The sequence below is a fragment of the Brachyistius frenatus genome, unplaced genomic scaffold (genome assembly GCF_029030835.1).
Source record: "Brachyistius frenatus isolate BFR_SWC_R1_liver_20210118 unplaced genomic scaffold, ASM2903083v1 Contig_72, whole genome shotgun sequence".
NCBI classification, from domain to species: Eukaryota; Metazoa; Chordata; class Actinopteri; family Embiotocidae; genus Brachyistius; species Brachyistius frenatus.
The window spans coordinates 1,007,684-1,028,797 of record NW_027210671.1 but is presented as its reverse complement, the minus strand read 5'-3'; the positions used below and the strand labels follow the sequence as shown (position 1 = coordinate 1,028,797).

Below are 21,114 nucleotides of genomic sequence, written 5' to 3'. Positions count from 1 at the left end.
GTGTGGTGAATACGAAGTTTACAGCGAGCAACCGGTTAGTTTAGCCTGGATCCATTCAAAGGGAACAAAATCTGCCCACCGAGCAAACACATGACTTCTTGTTTAATCCACAGTGTAAAAACGATGGATTTTTTTTTTTTTGCAGCTTTATGTCCCAAACTGCGTCTCGGAGAAGAAACAGTCTGACACGTGAACCTCTGGAGAACCACGTGTCATTTCAACAATCTGTGTTTTTACAGATGAAAACAAAAGAGATCCAGAGTGTTTTATAGAGAGCTTCAGACACGCCGGTCGGTGTGTTTTGTCACCTTTGGATATATCCAGGCTGCTGTGGTTCTCTTGCACCCTCCCTGTTTGCCGGGAGTTTTTCCTCACAACATCAACGGGTTAATATTCAATGGAAGTCTGTGTGTTTTGTGCTTGGAGAAACCTTTTAAGAGGCACTTTGCTGAGACCACGAAACACGAGGTTTGTGCTCTGAATGCGATTTGGACCATCATCTGTCGGGAAGACAGAAGACGGGATGTTTCACTTTAGGCTCATTCTGCAAATTACTGAACTGCAAAGAGGTTCAAATCAAGGCGGCGCGACGTGACGTGTCTGATGACAAACAGAGAGAGAGGGAGGGAGAAAAGCAGGGAAACGTGTGATTTGGCTGCGACCGAGACCCCGTGACTCTTAAGACTATTTTCGAGACGGTCCCACCTAACATGCACGTTGAAGTTTTGTCTGTCGGTTGATTGATTTTGAAAATGACCCCACGCGGAGGCCGAGGCGGGAGTTCGGAGGAGCGGGGACGGACACCGAGACCCACGCAGGATGGTTCTGTCATCTGACTCTCGGTCGCTGCTCGGAGGACGAGGGACCCTGGGGAGGTTTTGGACAGTTTTGTTGTGGTGGAGGAAGTCCTCGCCGTAGATCACATACACGCCGCCCCCTCCGGGAGACAGCCGAGTTGCTTCTCAATGATACACCGCAGGTAGTTATACCTGCAGGTGTGGAGACAGAGGGAGATCAAATGTCAGCCACCACGGACGGGCTTTTTGTTTTGTTTGTTTGTTTGTTTGTAAAGTGATTACAGTCGATGAGCATGTTGTGATCATCCGGTGAGGGAGTTGATATATTCATTGTACCTTCTTCTGAGTTTTTGCACCTCCCTGTCCTCCTCTTCCTTCAGCTTGGTGATGAAACTCTGCAGGACAGGCATCTCAAACTTGATGTACTGCGCCACCTGGTGGAAGGAAAGAGAACGTCAACGACACCGCTCGGGAGATCAAGATGCATGAAAGGTAAAGAAGAGAAGACTGGATACACGGTCGGTTAAATACGTATATATTTGTCTCCAGCCAAAAGGTCACAGTGAATACGGTGATTTACGTCATATGTGACTTCCTCTCCCAGGTCCTCTTCCATGACGAAAACTTTGCAGACCTGCTCACATGGACCTTGTATTATTCTCAGCACCAGAGGGTAGTCGGTCCGCTTCAGTTTCACTCGCTCTGAAACACCAACACATACACAAACGCACTGATTAACAGATATAACAAATAACATGTACACTGGTGTATTGTCTTCCTCATGAAAGCGCCGTGTCAGTGATTCTGCATGTTTGAACCCAGCTGCCATCCTCAGACATCTTCAGTCAGTTCAAGTCGTTCCCCAAAACACGCAGCCATGTTTCAGCTTTTGGAATATTTTGAAAAATTCTCTAAACTTTCCAAATGAAATGTCGAGGTGCTACAACCACCTTCAAATTCATGTCTTTGCATTACAGGACTCGTGTCCTGTAACTCAGTCTTCATGATCCGGGACTCAGATAAACTGTCTTCATGATCCGGGACTCAGATAAACTGTCTTCATGATCCAGGACTCAGATAAACTGTCTTCATGATCCAGGACTCAGATAAACTGTCTTCATGATCCGGGACTCAGATAAACTGTCTTCATGATCTAGGACTCAGATAAACAGTCTTCATGATCTAGGACTCAGATAAACTGTCTTCATGATCTAGGACTCAGATAAACTGTCTTCATGATCCAGGACTCAGATAAACTGTCTTCATGATCTAGGACTCAGATAAACTGTTTTCATGATCCAGGACTCAGATAAACAGTCTTCATGATCCAGGACTCAGATAAACTGTCTTCATGATCCAGGACTCAGATAAACTGTCTTCATGATCTAGGACTCAGATAAACTGTCTTCATGATCTAGGACTCAGATAAACTGTCTTCATGATCCAGGACTCAGATAAACAGTCTTCATGATCCAGGACTCAGATAAACTGTCAAAAATGATCCAGGACTCAGATAAACTGTCTTCATGATCTAGGACTCAGATAAACTGTCTTCATGATCCAGGACTCAGATAAACTGTCTTCATGATCCAGGACTCAGATAAACTGTCTTCATGATCCAGGACTCAGATAAACTGTCTTCATGATCTAGGACTCAGATAAACTGTCTTCATGATCTAGGACTCAGATAAACTGTCTTCATGATCCAGGACTCAGATAAACAGTCTTCATGATCTAGGACTCAGATAAACTGTCTTCATGATCCAGGACTCAGATAAACAGTCTTCATGATCCAGGACTCAGATAAACTGTCTTCATGATCCAGGACTCAGATAAACTGTCTTCATGATCTAGGACTCAGATAAACTGTCTTCATGATCTAGGACTCAGATAAACTGTCTTCATGATCCAGGACTCAGATAAACAGTCTTCATGATCCAGGACTCAGATAAACTGTCTTCATGATCTAGGACTCAGATAAACTGTCTTCATGATCCAGGACTCAGATAAACAGTCTTCATGATCCAGGACTCAGATAAACTGTCAAAAATGATCCAGGACTCAGATAAACTGTCTTCATGATCTAGGACTCAGATAAACTGTCAAAATGATCCTGGACTCAGATAAACTGTCAAAATGATGTCAACGCTCATGTCTACTGGGTGTTCATATTCATATTCATATTGTTAGCATACTGAAAGAAACCGAAACCAATGAGGCACTGGAGGGCAGAAAAAAACAAAAAAACAAGCGGAGGCATCATTGAGCTACTTTCTGAAAGGACTGTCGGTAATGAAAGCCGTTAGAACAAAGGATTTACTTCACTCAGCCTAAATTACACGTCTTGACATCTCTTTCTACACCGTAGCACAGCAAGAAAGAAACATAAAAAAAACCACCACCCTCTTACCTCCACTTGTATGGACGAGGTAGACCGCGAAATCGTCCGGGCTGTTTTCGATCTTGAACTTGTTGAGGAGAACTCGTAGCACCTGCGGTGTGGTCATGCAGCTGTTGATCCGGACGTTAGTGACTGAACCGAACGCCGGGGTGAACACGGCTGTCTGAGACAGAGAGACACGGCGAATTAGTTTCCCGCGTAACTTTGTGTGTAAATATTTGTCTGTCAATTGCAGAGCGACATTTTGCTCGTTTACTAGTTTAAAAAGAATTTAAACCTCAGCATTAAAATGGTGGATTACATAATCTGTTTAAAAGTAGCACATAAACTCTGTGGAACTAACCGCACTTGATTTATTAGAACTTGTTGAACGTGACGTTGTGTTTTTTGGGGGACTTTTTTTTCAGACAAACGCTCGGGGCTGACGTCACCTTGTGGTTGTAGAAGTGTCCGTTGATGGAGAATCGGTGGCGTCGGATCTTCCTCTGGTCGCTCGGGGACCTCCGCTGGCCTCGTCTCAGGACCCCGGCATCGCTCTTCGTCCTGAGGAGCTGAGCGGAGCTCTCGCTGTCCTCTGTCCAAGCAACAATCACTCCCTTTAGGTTATCAGTTACTATTCAGTGTCTTCAACAAGAGAAGACGTCTACGGGACTTCACTTAGCTTTGAACTAAGATGTCCCAATTACGGCTGGTTCTGGGAGAACACCCAACTTCTGTCTGCGGTGTTTTAAAAGCAGGTCCATATCTTAAAACATGAACGTAAACATGACCTGTACACAACTACAAGCAACGTTCGGTTTTAAAGAAAACATTACAATCCCACCGCAGTGGACAAGTTTTAGGTTTTAGGTTTTAATTTCAACTGATAGAAGTATAACGCCGACTCCTCTAAAGATAAGAAAGTAAAAATATAAGGCTTTAATTCCCTGATCGTGAGTTTCCATTTTGGAGATGAGAAGTTTCCAGCTTACGGTGATGTCATTTTATGTAAAGGAGCTGAGAGCTGATTAGAGATTTGCTCCACGGTGTCTCTTTAGAGCCAATTTAATTTGATCTTAATGACCTAATGCACAATTCAATTTTTTTTCGTCTGGGAAGACACCACAAATAAAACCCACCCTGCTTATTTGGTCATTTACGTGCACGTGCATCCCTATGACCAACGTACGACGTCGTTCACTGGCTCCTCGTTAGAACCAGGGCGGTAATACTCATCGTGTTAAAAGCCACTCACCGTCTGTCTGCTCTTCCGTCACACCGTTGTCCTCCGGTTGGCTGTCGGGCGGAGTCACTTCCACTGCGGGCGGGTTCTGCTGAGTCGTCTGTTGGCCATCTGTGCTGTTTGGGGAACTTTAACAGGGAAACAATGAGAGAGCGCGGCTGAAGGAGACGAAGAGGCAAAAAAGGAGAAGAGCTGCAAAGCTGGAAACGTACGGCCAAAAATATTTTCCACGTAAAAGCGGTCAGTAGATGTTTTGGAGTACAGTGTCGTCAACAGTGTTGTGTTTGGAGTAACAACTCCAGCGTCACTACAAGCGCTGACACAGAGGTAAGTCTTGTTATTCGAGTTCCTGCCAAGCAGCAGCAGCATGTAGTTCATGTACGTCATATCCGTGTTGGTTAGCGTCAACTTGCCGTGGCTTTTTTTTTATTTATTAATTATTAATAATGCAGATTTTCTGTGTTTGAAATGTGTCCCCATGAGTTGTGACAGTATTTCCTTTCATATTTGAAGTAACCATGTGAGCTTTGGAAAGATTTACCAGCAAGATTACTGCAGATTATTTGGCTTCAAGTTTTGTGTTGTTTTGTCCATTTCCTGAAAGTCATTTTATCACCCAATTGTGAGCTGCATGCCTGTGAGGCCCGTTATCCTTGGAACAAGAATAGCTTCATTTGATGAATGGGATTACAGAGCTGAAAATGGGGCTCCAAGCCTATTGACACCAACAGATCCGTGATAGCTTGGGGCAAAATCCACAACCGAGGTGGCTTAAAAGGTTTACTTTTGTTTATGGACCGCTGCCAGTTGGTGTCGAATTCAGAATTCGACTGCTTTTGCATGGATTTAAATCTCCCAACAATAAAGTCAACAAACATTGGAAAAAAAGTTGATGACACTCATTTAAAACGTTTAAATACCGGCTCATCTCTCATTGGACAAACTGCACATAATCTATATCTGTCCTCACTGACCCTCCGTTTGTCACCGTTTCCGGTCATTGACGTGTAACTGGAGCTGTTTGGACCTCTTACCCTTGACTGTCCAGATTGCAACCGGAGTGCCAGGACGTGGAGGAGGGAGGAGGCCGGATTCGCTCGTGATCATCCTGCATCTGAAGCCTGATTGGTCGCCGCAGGCCCCAAAAGATATTCAGCAAACCCTCGACAACTAGCTCGCCCTCTTCCTGTTAGGAGACACAAGCTATGATCAATAAACACGATTTCTGAATGCACGCGCGCACGCGCGCACGCACGCACGCACACACACACACACACACACACACACACACACACACACACACACACACACACACACACACACACACACAACAGGACAGTTATTGCCCCTTTGGGCTGGAGCATGTAATGGGTAAGGTATATTAAATTGCCGAAGACAGAGTAATAGTGAAAAGGTCAACAGGGATGAAGCCTGGAGACATTCAGACTCTTCTGTTGAAAGTAAAACATTAAAAGTAAAAACAAGCAGACAGAAACAGACAGCTGTGCACACTCACCTCTCTATGGCGAAGCTGTAGATTATGCCCTTCATAGTAGAGGTTGTATGTTTTAAGATGCGAGAGGACTGTTGCCCTGAAGACAGAGAAGTTGCATCACTGAGGAGGAAATGCTATTTGAAGCCGCCATGATTTTAGCCAACTCACAACAATGTGTCGCCAGAAGTCATGTCTACACATTATATCAGACTGGTTTACAAAACACAACAGATGTGGTGAAATTGATTTGCTGTACACGCAGCCTTTGATTTAAAGGAATTAATTTCACAGCCGTTTGTGGCAGCAATGACAGACACCCCTGTTTCTGTTGTGGAAATGAAATCTTTCTGAATTTCGGGGATCTCGATCTGTGCATTATTGTTTCCCATCTTGTGATCGAACTGGCTGTTTTACAGAGTTGTGTAAGGCGATATGAGCTGGAGGGCCCCATGTGGTCCTTAATTTCACTGAAGTACTTACTATGCACTTAAATCTGTCCATTAATCATCAATAAATCAGTGAATGTATGTATAGGTAAACCTTTAAAACCATCAGAGTTGCTTCAACAACCCAATTTCACACCATGTTATTCCAAGTTTTTAACATACACACGCCACAGATTAATAAAGGGTAAATATCTTTTTTTCAGTCATAAGTTGACATACGTCGATCAATCCCTCCGGGATATCGTGATCTTTCGATCGCATCAACTGCTGCATATTTAACCAGTTGCCCTACAATCTCTGTTGAAGGTATTACAGCACAAAATGAGGCTTTACAAACAAAAACAAAACCCTCATTTAGAGTCAGAAAGACTCTTCAGCTTCTCTTCTCACCATCAAAACAAACCACATTGCAGCTAATCGAGAAAAATGTAAAACCTGGAAGTGAAAGGGTTTATGGGATACGTGTTCCTCTCAAGAATTAGGCCTCCAGTCATCGCTCGTCCATGTGCCGGTCTAATCTCACTGTATGTTCAATTACATTCGTTTTATAAAGCCTTAAGAGAAGAAACTTCAACAATCACAAAATAACCCCTCTGCTCCTGGAGGCACTGGTTTACCACGTGAATAATCATTTCACATACATACACGTTTGCATACTGGTGTTAATGTGAGCAACGGTGTGGAGTTGAAATCTTACTTGCTGATGAACCTGTTCTCTCCGATCTGAACCACGTCCTGTGTTTCATCCATTCTCACTGAGCATGAGAGGAGCTGAGAGACAAAGGAGCAACACAGAGAGTTAATATTCCTCCGTCCGACTCGGTCTCATGACTCCTCATGACCAGCAGAGAGGACAGCCCGAAGGAGGAGAGCCACGGCAGGAAGAGGAGGAGGAGGAGGACGAGGAAGAGGAGGAGGAGGAAGAGGAGAGCCACGGCAGGAAAAGGAGGAGGAGGGAACGCTGCCGACTGTAAACACTAACATCAGATCATATCTACTTTCCTGTCAACTCCTTCCCTCAAGATCCTGCCAGGTAAAACACCGCCGTGCCTCTCAACACAACCAAAGTATTCAGTGTGTGATGAAGCGGAGCAGCTGCTCTTCACTCTCCTCTTCATCTTACAATGTGTTTTCTCTTTCCTGTCTGTCGCTTAAATCTTATGTCGTTCTCCTTTACGCACACATTCGCACATGCAGCTGTTATGAATGGCACTCTGCCATCACCCTGGAGAATATTTCCTTTTCCCTCTCTGCTGAATGAACGAGTGTGTGTGTGTGTGTGTGTGTGTGTGTGTGTGTGTGTGTGTGTGTGTGTGTGTGTGTGTGTGTGTGTGTGTGTGTGTGTGTGTGTGTGTGTGTGTGCGCGCTTGGCAGGACAGAAGGTTCAGGAAGGAGGCGGACAGGTGCAGGACACGTGGTCCACCCGCTGCTCCAAATGACTTCAGCTGCTTAAACATTTATCTCTGAGCGTGCTCCGACTGAAACACATCATACGCCCTCATCTGTCACATGCCACATGAATCCGAATGGTTCTCAACCTTCTGCTTTCACCCACACAGACATATTATCATGGGCCTTCGGTGTGTTTGCAAGTTTAGTCAAACAACTGGATATAATTCACATTTTTGCAGAGCGTAGTTGAATGCCCACCGTGTCTATGAAGAGGACATATTTATGGCTTGCAATGTTGTTCGCTGTCTCCAGCACTTTGGTCCAGAGTGAAATATCTCTACAACTACAGGATTGATAAGTCATTTTGTACGAGTCTCAGAAGAAGGTCCGGAGAGGATGATATTTATTAACTTTAATGATCTCTTCTAGGCCTTCGCAATGTCGAGGTCTGTGCTCGTATGTTGAATCTAACTATTGGACGCACTGACAGTCATGTTTCCCTCACAATGATATTAACTTTATCATCTTTTTAATCTCTCAAAATCTAACAAATGACATTTCCATCAGCTTTGGCTGCATTTCGCAAACGTCAGCTCGCTCACGCCAACATGGTAAAATGCCGTGTGCTGAACATCACGTTGTCGCTGTGAGCCGACGCGATGAAGTGCTGTAGATCAAAGCACCTTTATATCTACACACAATCTCACAGAGCTGCTAACACGGCTGCAGACTTTATGCCTTTGTGTTTTTTTTTACTAAAGTTACAAGCAACCGACGTATTAGATTATTTCCATTTGGTGTAGAAATCAATTATCACACTTTTGAGATTTAAACGTACAACACATCTGCAGTATTTTTTCAAAGTTTTGTTTTACGGTTTTGTTGCCTCAGAGCTGCTTGGAAGATGCACATCTCTAACAAGAAGTAGCATGAAGTGGTAAGCAGGCTAAAACACGTAAAACCATCAGTATGGCTGTTCTGTTCAATAGTTGAAAGCCCTCGTGAAAAGTGGGGTTTCTTATTCTCTCAGAGCTACTGGAACAGAGCAGCTCACCAAAAACCCGCAGAGTAAATATAAGTATGTGTTAGAAGAGGATACGTGATCTTACCGTCGTGAAGAGAGCGTGACCTTGTTGAGTCACCCAGACAGACGGAGCTGCCTGTGCGGAGAGAAAGCAGAAAGTTAGGCAGGTCGAGCCTGTACGTGGCCTCGGGTATTAGCGGCGCTGTGACTCAGGTGAGGGCTTAAAACGCCCCTCGCAGGTCTTTTCTTTTGACTGTGACAGCGAACAGACGGGGAAGAGCGGGGGCGATTAAAGGAAGTGCTCCCCTTCCGTGAAGTCACTTCCTCCTTTACTCAGTCGGTCACACAGGAAACTGACACGAGCCCTCACACAGCGCACGACTTCCTCAATTCGAGCAGCACAGAGGAGTTGTCACCCAAACGGAGTTCACGCACACCAGCAGGGGGTCTCTCCAGCGATGACACATCAGCACAAAGAGCTTCGCCTCATTATCAGGCTCTGAACACGGAGGTCAGACTCACACCTCAACAGTTTTAGTGTCAACAAAAGATATTCGCAGCCCGACGAGCAGCTTTAAAAACACAGTGCTGATTAATAAACTGAGGCTGTCAATCTCTGAAATGAATGTGTTGAGTTATTGTGGCCAAATTAAATATTAAACACCAATCAGCCCGGCCCCATGCCGAGGTATATCAATATTTCAGCAACTATATTAGGCTCGTCAGGCACTCAAACGCTCACCATTGACCTACACAATGGAAGTCATTAGTGTTTAATACCACGTCCGTGGTCAAAGTGCTGGAAGACTCTTTGAACGGGGGACGCCAGCGGTCTGAGACGGACGCGTGGCCGGCTGTCAAACCAAAACAATGCCGTAACTGTCGGGCAAGTCACAAGATCAACATGAACTTTAGGTCAACCAGGTTGTCATCTGATAACAAAACTGATCCTTCCCCTGATGTTCCCTCCGGCCCCCGAGATAAAGATCAAATCCGTCATCTAAGCCACCGCGAGTGTGTCATTATAAACGTGTACCCGACTTAGTGTTTGTTGCTTTCGTCAGCTGAAGTTCTCAGTTATGTCGCGGCAAAATGAATGTTGTTATACGAGGCTCGATATTGTCTCGGGTTTGGTTTTATTGCCATATTGCGATAAAGCTTCGTTTGCCCTCAGCTGTAAAGGCGACATCACCGTAAGATAAAACAATACCTGGGTACTCTGGAACATACTGATAATTGTGCCAACATAAGACCAAAACAATTATTTCACTACCTTCCTGTAAGTATAAAAATGTTAACCTGTTTTAGAAAGCAGGAACGAGCAAACTCCTTAAATCTGACCAGACACATTTTGTACATTTTTTTCCACCATCCAGATCTAAAGCAGACCTATTCTATCTGTGGTAGCAGATACTGCTAATACCTGCTTACATGTTTGGCCTGCACATGCAAGTGTGCCCTTACAGGTGCTAATATGACATTTGTGCTGTAAGTGTAACAGTTCTTTATGGCCATTAATTGACCAAATATTCTGTGCATTCCCAGTGATCTTTCTACGCTGTCATTTTTCATTCTTCTCATTTTGCAATTAAATCCATGTCAGAGACCATCTAACTTAGTCTGGGTTGGAAATATTGATTCAACGCAGTCTTCATATTAATATCAAATTTCTCTTAGTATTTTGCAGCACCATGAAGGAATTTGATTAAAGCGAATATGAAAATCCCCAAAACTGGACTGGCATAGCTTTAATGGCTTTAATGAAACCACACCAGCCAATAGGCCTGATTAATGCCTAATAAATTGTATAAATTACACGGATGTTCAACATATAAACCTCTGAACCACCGGTAGCTTTTTGTCTGTTATAACCAGAAGGCCTCGTCTCCAGGAATAATCTGTATGACGGTGAGACTGCAGCCCGGGAGCCGACAGCAGCATGTGGACGGCAGACTGACCCACAGCTGAACCCGGTGAGGTCAGCGCTCCTCTCCGTGCTGGACGACGGTCTAAATGTAGACCTCAATCACTGACCGAAGTCTCCCGTGGCTCATTACAACGTCAGCAAATCCTCCTCCTCCATCCTCCCCATCCTTCTTTACATCTCCGTCTCTGCCGTGTTCTTTTGTTCCACACTAACTCGGTTTATTAACGGCGGTCCGATTTTTCTGATGAGGGAACTCTTCCCACTCTGACGTCTGGTGGTTTTTTTCCACCCAGATTTCTTCTCTGCTTCGTCTTCTCTTGTGAAACACTAGAAGCCATCCAGCCTTCTTTTAAAACTCATGACCACAACTTCCTGACTAGTCGTCCTCCCCCTCCACCCCCCCTCAACTCTCGCTCTCTTTCATCGACACACATGCACGCTTGTTTTCTGCCCTCTCGCCCTGTCGCCTCCGAGTCTCCTCTGTCAATGTCTTCGGCTGATTTGGTCGATGAATAGCTCCAAACCTCCTCCTTTCCTCTGTTAAAAACCGACCAACACCGCCTCCTCCCGCCTTCAGCTGCCACATTACTACTGCTCTGCCTCACTATTGTCACTATTGTCATAGCAACACCAAAAACATCTAAGCTCCAGCAACTAGCCGACATGACTGAGCCAGAAATAGTGTAGGCTATGTGTGTTTGTTTCTCCTGCTCCTTGTTAGGCTTACTGGGGTTTGTCAAAAACGCTGCGACTCGAATCCAAACATGGCTCCCAAACTCTTCAGATCAAGCCTAGATTATTCCTGCCCTTGAGTGAACACTAGGGCTAAAAAAAAAAAAAAAAAAAAATAGTTGTTTATCTGCACCGATTTTATTCAATCAAAGTTATTTTTGATGCAAAAATAGAAGAAAAAAAAAAAAAAGAAAAAAAGTGCTCCCTATCTGTAAATAAGCCGACTCAGCTGTGATCATTTTGGAGATGGTGCTGCTGAACTGCTTCTTATCACTCTTCATAACGGCCAAGAAGTTGAATCCACACCTCTCAAAAACACTTTTAAACAACAACACATTATAATTATGACTTTCATGGCAGGTATGTTGCATTAATGCAGTTTCAAATAAACTGGGAATTGAATGTTGCATTATCAGCCAAAACATTCACTTCTTTGGGCACTGCCTCTGTCTGGCCAGCCTTATGTGTGCAGAGAGGAATCTGCCCTGCTGGTTATGTAACCTATTTTACGGGTACAGAAGTGTGTACACTCCCTGCTGGAGACCAAGTGTGATCGTCTCCGTCATGTTTCATATTTAGATCGGGGCATCATCACCGCATGTGCATCTCCTATACCATAAATGTCAAAAAAATATTCGAGGTTTTTAGTCTCCGTGCGCGTCGCGTGTGCTTTTATAACGTAAATAAATGCGTCCGTTTTGCATTTAATGCCGTCAAAATGTTCTTAAGTCTTCTTTTTTGTTCAAACAAACACGCCATCAAAAACTACACCCATGTCCGTGTCTACCGCATCTACCCACAGACGTCTTCACGGTCAGCCCGCTTAGCTACGCCGAACCTCGGTCTGATTCCTGCCGACTTTTGGAGGTCCTCCCTCGGCTCACCGAACGCGGTCCTCCTCGGTCCTCCTCTTCCTCGGTCCTCCTCTTCCTCGTCTTCCCGTTAACGTTCAACTCCTCGGTCAACTCGCTCGTTCTCCTGCTGTTGGAAACAATCAGTGGGGGCGCGTGCAGCCGTGCATCCAGAGGCTGGTGGAAGGAGGAGGAGGAGGTGGTGGAGGAGGAGGTGGAGGAGGAGGAGGAGGAGAGCGCGAGAGAGGTCCATCTGTTGTGGCGGAGCTCGCGGCACAGCAGCGTCGCGGGGCCCCGGCCGAGAGCCAATCAGAGAGCGACCCTTGATGCGCCTTTGTTCGCGCTGCGTGCGGAGATGAATGAAAACAGGACAACAATGGGAGAGCCGAGCACGCGCGCACACACACTCGGGGAATAATCAGCAGTCAATGGTATTCAATGGAAACCCCAGATTTAGTGGAAGTAAATACTACGAATGAAAGTATCACGTCCCATCAAACTCTGTCCACCCATTTAAAGTTAAAAAAAAAAACATGTTCGTTTATCGTTTCTGACCAGGGATGAATACGGAGGCTCAGTTCAGGCAAGAAAAATAAAAATAAAAAGAAAAATAAAAATAAAAATAAAAATAAAAATAAAAAAAAAATAAAAATAAAAAAAAAAAAAAAAAAGACTTGGCAGGCATTATTGGCAGTAAATGGAGATCGAATCCAAAAAAAAATAATTTTCTTCCCCCCACCCTCCCCAAAAAAATACATAACACAAAACTCTGATTTCTATAGCCCACAAGCTCATGATTCATGTGATAATGTTGAGATAAAGCAGAAAACATAATTTTGACATTGTTGTATTTGTTATGTAGACTATGAGATGGCACCACTTTCACACGCTGGACATAAACCTGTTTCCACTTCTCAGCAAAACACACTGACACAGGGACAGTGTCTTTCCACTCTGACGATTGAACAATTTGGTCATTATTTTAACTTTTACCATAACACTAGAATATAGTTTACTGTAGTCTAACTGTAAATTGGAAATGACATATTTTACATTTATTGTTACACAGTGTGCACTTACAATCATTATAAAACTAAGCCACCAGTATGTACTGTATGTAAACATTCTTGTGCATTTAGAGCAATGGAAAACTGAAGAATTACTTGTGTTTGCACATATGCCAATAAAGCATATTCATAATTGTGATTTTACTATTTTTTATTTATGATGTTAATAATTGTATTTTTTCCTATTTGTTCATAAGGAAATGGAATCCTATAAGCTAGATTTAAAAAAATAAAATAAATAAATGTGGCAAACAAGAAATATAAACTGAACAATTAGTCAAATTAAATAAATTCAAAACTATATTGGTTCCAGGTTGTCATAAAATATATATATTTTTTAAAATCAAATAAAATGTTTCATAGACATTAATGATAAATAGTTGTTACTTGAAGCCCTAATATTTAGCAAGTCAACATTGAAGTGTAGGTTCAGCAAAAACTAAGTAAACACTGGAAAATGTGAGCCTGTACAAAATAAAACGAAGGTTCATAGTGATTTTCCTCTGTACCTGCATCCATGGCTGGCAAATGAGCCAAAGGGCTCCTAATAGCTCCCATTCAGTTCCACTGCATTGTGTCCTAGATCATATTACCTACAACTAGATTTTAAAACGAGGACCCATTTTAGGAGAGGGCCTCAAGATTCGGTAAAAAGCTAGATCCATGTGCAGGTCCTTACTGTATTACAGGGGCTAATACTGTGCATTACTTCATATTTACAAAAACTATTACAACCAATTGCATTACCAGAAACCATTTGCCAAACATGGAACCGGGCAGTTTGTAATTCTACCTTGACTGCCGGATGAGACTTTCTCTGTGATCTCCTGAACAAAAACTATTACATTGCAATAGTTCTATATTATGGTAACCACATGTTTTTGATGGCGTCTTTAAAAAATATTTTTAAATGTTTACCTAAACATCCTGGTTTAGTTACAGTGACAGTTTTTTTTTATAGTCAAAAAGAGCTGGAACAGCTATACAAACTCGAGTTATCACCTCGCAGTTGTAGGCCTCCGCCAACCAGTCAAGATGCAGCTTACATCAAAGTCTGTCCAGACTCATAAAAGATACGCATTGAAAAGTATATTCGAATTTGGCCATTAAAGCTGAAAGAACACACATTTATAGCCATGACAGTAGAAGATGCTTCATTGGACATTTGTGAAAAGAGAGCGTTGGATTGGAAGAAGCTGCTTATTAACAAAATATAAGACGCTGGATTGTTTCCGTTTCCCTGGATTCACCTTGGAGGGAAAAAACTGAGAAACATGACCATCAGGATTTGTGACGAAAAAAAAAGACAAAAGACTGAATTCATTCTGTAACATCTTATTAAATAGTTTTAGGAACAAAGAATAAAACATTTTGTTGCTACAATTAGTCTACACAATTTATCTTCGAGAATGTTTAGCAAACTTAACTCCATTAAATATACATTTTTTGTTTTTACATGTATTTAAACTTTCTCAGCTTGTTCTTTGATTTATATTGGTAATGTGTTAACACGGACAGAAAGCAACGTTAGAGTAAAAAAATACAATATGAAAAGGTCCTAACAAACAAACAAACAAAAGGATTCCACCAAACCACAGTCAGAATAGGATCAAAATGTATTTACTGTTTAAATAAAAAGTACATCAAAATGGTGCGCTTTCCAGCATGATTTAAGATTAAAAGTTAGGATTTGTTTCTTACAAATATCTGCTTGCAAAAACATAAAAACGATGTATAAAAAAAACAAAAACATTGAAAGAGAAAACACTTAATAGACAGAAGTATATTCTTCAGGTAGCACCCCCTTCAAAATAACTGAAAGGGATTGATGTCTTTGTGTTACACACCTCAAAGCCACCTTCTTAAGAGCCATCTGTTGGTTAAACTGACTTGAATGTAATTTGAGCCAGAAACTGAGCTAATTCTGTAACAACTGTGTGAGAAATGTATACAATCCTAAAATAAGAGCGAAAGTATCATTTAAACTGGAAGATAAAAGTAAAAATCAAGAAGAAGAAGAAGAAAAAAAGAAGAAGAAGAATCTGCCTTTAGGCACAAAGACATCCAATATTCATGTTGACGTTAAGGCAGGTTGACTCAGCTGCCAATGACCAACAGGCTCTTAAGAAGGTGGCCAGCCGGTGTCTCCTCCTGCATCCAGAAACACTAACAGTAAGAATTCCCACGGAGAAAACCAGGTACACTAAACATGAGACGACACCAGTATATTTGTGCTGCAGGACCAGAGGGTGAAACAAAGTGTGTGTGTGTGTGTGTGTGTGTAGGAGAGACAATGTGATGGTGACAAGTACATGCAAGTGCTGGTTGCATAAACATGATATGACACAGAAAACAAGGAGTTGACAGACCACCCTTCATTTCTGAAAGAGAGAAGTGACTCGCTCTGGCTTCAACTTGATTATCGGCAGCTCCTGGAGCAACGTTACAGTGTGGACAAGGAGGTCAAAAACATCAGCCAGTGTGCCAAAAGCACACCCACCCCTTTAGCGACCACCTTGTAACACTGCTTTGTATTTACAGTGATCAAGAACACAGCCAACATTTAGATGAGGATGGCGAAGTTTTAGATTTACAGTTTCTGCACACATCAGTGGTCTCCAACCAGCACAGCCTCTTTTCTGACTCCAGCACTCCTTACTTTTTCACTTCACTGTCTACCCAGTATGTTCATTTAATATTTGATGGGACCGACGTTTAAATCCAATGTTTCCACACAGTCATCAGTTCTGTGACTCGAACTTCAGCTGTATAACCATTGTAAATGGTTTTACGTTACTTTACTGCATTTTGATAGATATAAGTGGAACTGGTGCCCCATTGTATTGAGACAGGGTCACATATTTTGATAGCAGCAGGGCAACCTGAGGTGATTCAGGGCTCATAACACATGGCAAGTCCTGCTGTCTTTCACTACAAGCGCTCTCTATTTCTATCTAATGAAGTCAAAATGCCTTTAAAAAAAATGAAGACATATAGCTGTGATGATGTATGAAGGACCAAAATCGCAGTCAGTTTCAGCGACGCTACATTAAAAAGACCAAAATTGGAGTCCGGTTTGGGTAACATCCAAATAAACTATGATAAAATAATTTTCAGTAGGGATATCACTCGCTAAAACTCCTATTTGGGACATAGATTTAACATTGGTCTATACCAGTATGTTACCATAGGTTTGCCAAAAGTACATGTAGCAAAGTAGAAAAGCAAGGCGGAGCACCACAGTCTGTGGAAACATTGGATTTTAACCTTGGTTTTGAGCTCGGCAAACATCTGTAACATGACAAAAACACCCTTAAAACATCTGTTGGATGTGATCGAATCAGAAGCGCAATGTACGCTTCAGTGATGAAGTCATAAATGGGACTATAGCTAGACATACCATACCAGCCTGACAACCAAAAATAGATAGTCACAAAGTAGTTCAGCCACTTGACTTCAGGTCATTGAAAAAAGAAAAAAAAAAAAGAAAAATATTGCCTCTAAATCTGGATAAGTACTCCAATGACATTTTAGGGTTCCGGGTTAGTGAGGATTACTCACTCAGACCCTGATCTTCTTGGCACCATTACATGTGCAAACTTGTAATAAAAAGGCCCTGACTCCAAAATGTGACTAAACTATCCAGTTCAGCATTTGAATGTGTTTTTCTTTTTCTTTTAAAAACAACGTGATATCAATGGAATGACAAAGAAGCATCCTACGTCTTACATTAGGATCTACCTTTACAAAAAGCTGCAGTCCCCAGGCGAGTTTGTAAAAGCACAGACTGGAGGTGAGGCTGAGGGCAGGGGAGGAGGCGGGGGGAGGGGGGGGAGGGGGGTTCGACATCATCACACCAGTCTTTACAGATCATGAACAAATCAACTAATAAAATATACTTTCAACATTGTGCAATAGACATAAACCTGCTGTTTGTTATTTAACAACTTTCTTCTTATAAATAAATAAATAGCTTTAACAAAAAAGATAAAGGGCGGGGACGTTTGGGATGAGACTTTAGACAAAATTTTCTCAGTAGCAACAACTGCCAATGCTTAAAGAAAAGTTTTGGTTTATCATAATAGAACAGTTAAAAGAAATACAAATAAAAACTTTTTCGAATTTTGGTTTAGTAAATATCTCCGTTAGGTTAACTATTTGTAAGTTGTGCAACTCTGTATTTCTACATTTACTAAGATTATACTGTTGGTTGTATTATTATTTTTTTTAAAACTGCTGCTTTTCAATTAAAGCAGCAGAGGCACACAGTGTGGTCAAATCTTTAGGGTCACACCTGGGTTCATACGGTGCAGGCTGCTGATGCTCTGAAACTTTGCTACTCAGCCAAAAGTACTGCCACAGCCTGAACTACGACAGACAGAACAGCTATAAACAGTGTGATGAACGTGGGGGGTGGGGTACAGATGACTGAGGATAGGAAGAGGAGGAGGAATGTGAGGGAAAGTCATCGACACCATTAAATACATGAAAACTGTTAATGACACAGTCGCGATTGGTTGATGCAAAAACACACGTCACTGTGTGAGTCGAAGCAGAGGGAAAAAAAAGAAGAAGGAAGAAACCATCCAAAGAACTGTTATTACATTTGAATACCAAACAAAACCACCATCCTTAGGTCTTCGTTCAATTGTACTGAACACACCAATGGAAACACCACGGGGTTTGGACAGTGGCAGGTATGTGTCATTTATGGTGCAGCCTTTGTAAATCCTACGAATGACTGCTAAAAACAGCACAAGAGAACCTGGAAATCTGAGAAAGAAGATCCACATAGAGGACCAGAGACCTCTGGACGAAGAACATGTAATTCTCCTGTTGTCATCTCTCCATTTCAAACCCAGAATTTAAGGACACAAAGTTTCCCTGCCAAGGCCACATGTCTGTGTTACTGTGGCTTTTAATGCACCGCTGTCATCACGGCGGTAGAGACATTATCAAAACCTTGTTTCATCATGTAAGTGCCAACATGTGAAGAAAAATAATCAAATGAAAAGATAGCAATTATAATTTAGTTCCATAACAACGTAAAAACAGGTTAAGTCCCATTTGACAGAGACAAGGGTGTGTTCGGGAAAAGTAGAGATTTGGTCTTGTTAGTAACTGCTGCATAATACTGACAGTTAAGAAATGTAAACTGGTGTTAGTGAGTTTCTTTTTTTGTTTTTGCCCAATCAGATGGGAGGTCTGGTGACTACTAGCACTTTACTACATAAAAAAAGAGGGACGTGAGCTTGTTTAGATGAGCGGATGTGATGTGCTGCTAAGTGAGTCTCAGAGGAGTTTTACTGAATAAATAAGGGGAGCAAGCTGTGAACTGATATTCTAGTTTTGAACTCGGGAGGCAGAACATAAATCTCACAATCACTTTGCATGGCTAAGGGCACAAACTACTTCCATCAATCTGCATGACCTCCGTCGTGCATTGTAGCGCTTGATCTACATCTGGTGAGGCTTTTGGTGTGTGCGCGTGTATCTCTAATGTGGTTGCATAACAAGTCTAATGGCAAATGATTCATAACATGATCCTCAACTGACATAATCCCATCTGCTTTGCTTTTAGTAGGTTGAGTTTTTAAGAACGATTTGGGCAGTACGAGTTAGCAACAATTACGAGTCAGTGAATCATCAAACATTCAGCATCGATTGTCTGACGTCCATCTGGCTCCGTCTGGAAGTGCAAATAAATGAATGCACAAACCCGTTACCTCTTGCTGCATACTGTACACACATGCACGCACACTGACGAGCCTCCGCATGGTGACATCTTTTGTAGCATGCTGTGACTTGCTAATGCATGCTTAAAATAGCATAGTGGGAAGTGGGAAAAGACTGACACAAGCTAAAGAAAGCACATTTTGACGGGCGGGGGTGGGGGGTTGGTGCATCGCATTTTCTTCCACACAATCCTGCGCCGATTCTGTCGTCCACCCTGCCACCGTTTTATCTTAGTGTACCATCCCTTGCTCCCCAAATTCAGCCACGTTTCAGACTTCTCCAGCCCGTTGGCTATACGCGGCTCTCCCCCGGAGCTGTGCCGCCCTCCCCTCCCATTCCTCCTCCCTTCGCCACATCCCCATGTCTCATTCTGCTCCTGCAGGCTTCCTGTAGCCTCCCCCACTGGTAGCCTGTGAAAGTGGGGCTGATGGGGATGTACTTGAAGATTGGATATCTGCGGATGATGTCCATTCCAAACGGCAGATCATAAGATCTCATCCCCTCCAGTTCTGCCGCGCTGAGACCAGATCCACGTTTCAGCTTCCCGATGCCTCGTTCTTCAGCGGAACCTGAGGACAAAAGGAAATTAAGAGATTAATCATGACTTCCTTGAAATCCACAAAACTCCAAACTAACAAGGAATGAGAACTATGAGTCTCCCATTGCTGCTACAATCTTAAGATGTTTTTGAAGATATAAAGAAATAGAGAGCCGTAGATGTGTTTCCGCCCATCGATGCGCTGCAGTATTTCCAGGAGGCAGCAGGAGAAGCCCAGATGACCTTCTCCCTGCCTCGTCTTCTAAGCTCTTCAAGAGGGATGCTGAGGATCAGATATACAACCGCCCCGACATGCTCTGCCTTAGTGTGCATACCTGTATCTGCTCTGCAGTCACAGCCGCACGGTTATGATTTTCTCCATTAAAAATGTTTTGCATACTCCAAACTACCATTACGTAATCATGATTATCCTCCAGCCATAAACCTTATCATAGACAAATGTGAGAGAGTGAAATAAAGAGCTTACCAGGGATAGTATTGTCCAAAATAAAGGCGACAGAGCCTCCGACAAACATGGCAGTGGTGAGCAGCACGTTCAGCACTTGGTCAATTTCAACGATGCCTGAGAAAGATAAAGAGACAGGAGATGAGTAAGTTATTAAACTATGTTTATGTTGAGGCTGGAGCCTAAAAATGACCAAAACTGACATTATGAATTATGCGCTGGTGCCAAAAAAATATGCCACGTCAATCGACTTGTGTTGAAATACTTATATAATTAGACTTTGGTTATAAGTGTGTACACCTCTGATAGTTGAATGTGTGAAACAAAAAGTTACTCAGGGTCATAATTTAATTTGTGGAAGTCCTGTTTATTCACTAGTACAGATAACTAATAATAAATCTACTGCATCAGAGAATCTTCTGGACGGGTGCATCTTTCCACCAATCATTACTGAAGTTTATAGGACAGTTCATCTTAATGATGATTTAAAACAATATTTTCCAGACATAGTTTGTATCCAGGTGGAGACCCCTCCCCCCACTCACCGGTGACCAGCGGGTTCTGTTTGAGGTAGCTCGGCAGCATCAGACCGAAGAAGATGGAGAAGCCCAACACGAAGAGGTTCCTGGAGGAGTTGAGGTCAACAAACTGCAGGTTGGACAGTCCCACTGCGGTGATCATACCAAACAAGGTGCAGAACAGAGCTCCCAACACAGGGTCAGGCAGAGAGGCAAACAGGGCGCTGAATTTACCCACGAGCCCCAGCAGCAGCATCATGGCAGCTCCATACTGGATCACACGTCTGCTGCCCACCTGGAGAAAGAAGAAAACTTTTTAAGACCTTTATAATCACATAGAAATAACTTAATGCCACTTTCATGGTCATACCAGCCACAACTATGAAAGTATATCAGCAAGGTAATATGAAGCCTACAATTACTTACTAAGTACATTAATTTATTGACATTTATATCATGTTTATATCAGTACATCCAAGATGTATAACAACAATATCAATCA

At 42.7% G+C, this 21,114-nt stretch overlaps 2 protein-coding genes across 5 annotated transcripts in view; both read right to left on the bottom strand.

Annotated features, from left to right (window-relative positions):
• Positions 1-146: 146 nt before the first annotated feature.
• On the bottom strand, positions 147-12,571 carry rassf2b (Ras association domain family member 2b). 2 transcript variants are annotated; one of them, XM_069707782.1, is made up of 11 exons: positions 12,275-12,571; positions 8,863-8,913; positions 7,059-7,132; positions 5,937-6,012; positions 5,455-5,606; positions 4,433-4,548; positions 3,630-3,772; positions 3,208-3,361; positions 1,378-1,499; positions 1,134-1,231; positions 147-989 (listed from the first exon to the last, which is right to left on the bottom strand). In XM_069707782.1, exons 3-11 carry the CDS (start codon positions 7,109-7,111, stop codon positions 920-922), a joined length of 984 nt encoding a protein of 327 aa, XP_069563883.1. In that variant the 5' UTR covers positions 7,112-7,132; positions 8,863-8,913; positions 12,275-12,571; the 3' UTR covers positions 147-919. The 2 variants fall into 2 exon arrangements, with proteins under 2 accessions (XP_069563883.1, XP_069563882.1); XM_069707781.1 differs by having other exon boundaries at positions 12,321-12,571.
• Positions 12,572-14,673: 2,102 nt separating this feature from the next.
• The window catches only part of slc23a2 (solute carrier family 23 member 2), a 34,478-nt gene continuing 28,037 nt past the window's right edge, over positions 14,674-21,114 (bottom strand). For all 3 annotated transcript variants that reach the window (XM_069707792.1, XM_069707788.1, XM_069707791.1), the window contains exons 13-15: positions 20,640-20,907; positions 20,116-20,211; positions 14,674-19,659 (exon numbers count right to left, since the gene is read on the bottom strand). In XM_069707792.1, the coding sequence (XP_069563893.1) occupies positions 19,382-19,659; positions 20,116-20,211; positions 20,640-20,907 (642 nt within the window). In that variant the 3' untranslated portion in view covers positions 14,674-19,381. The remainder of the gene's footprint in view (positions 19,660-20,115; positions 20,212-20,639; positions 20,908-21,114) is intronic.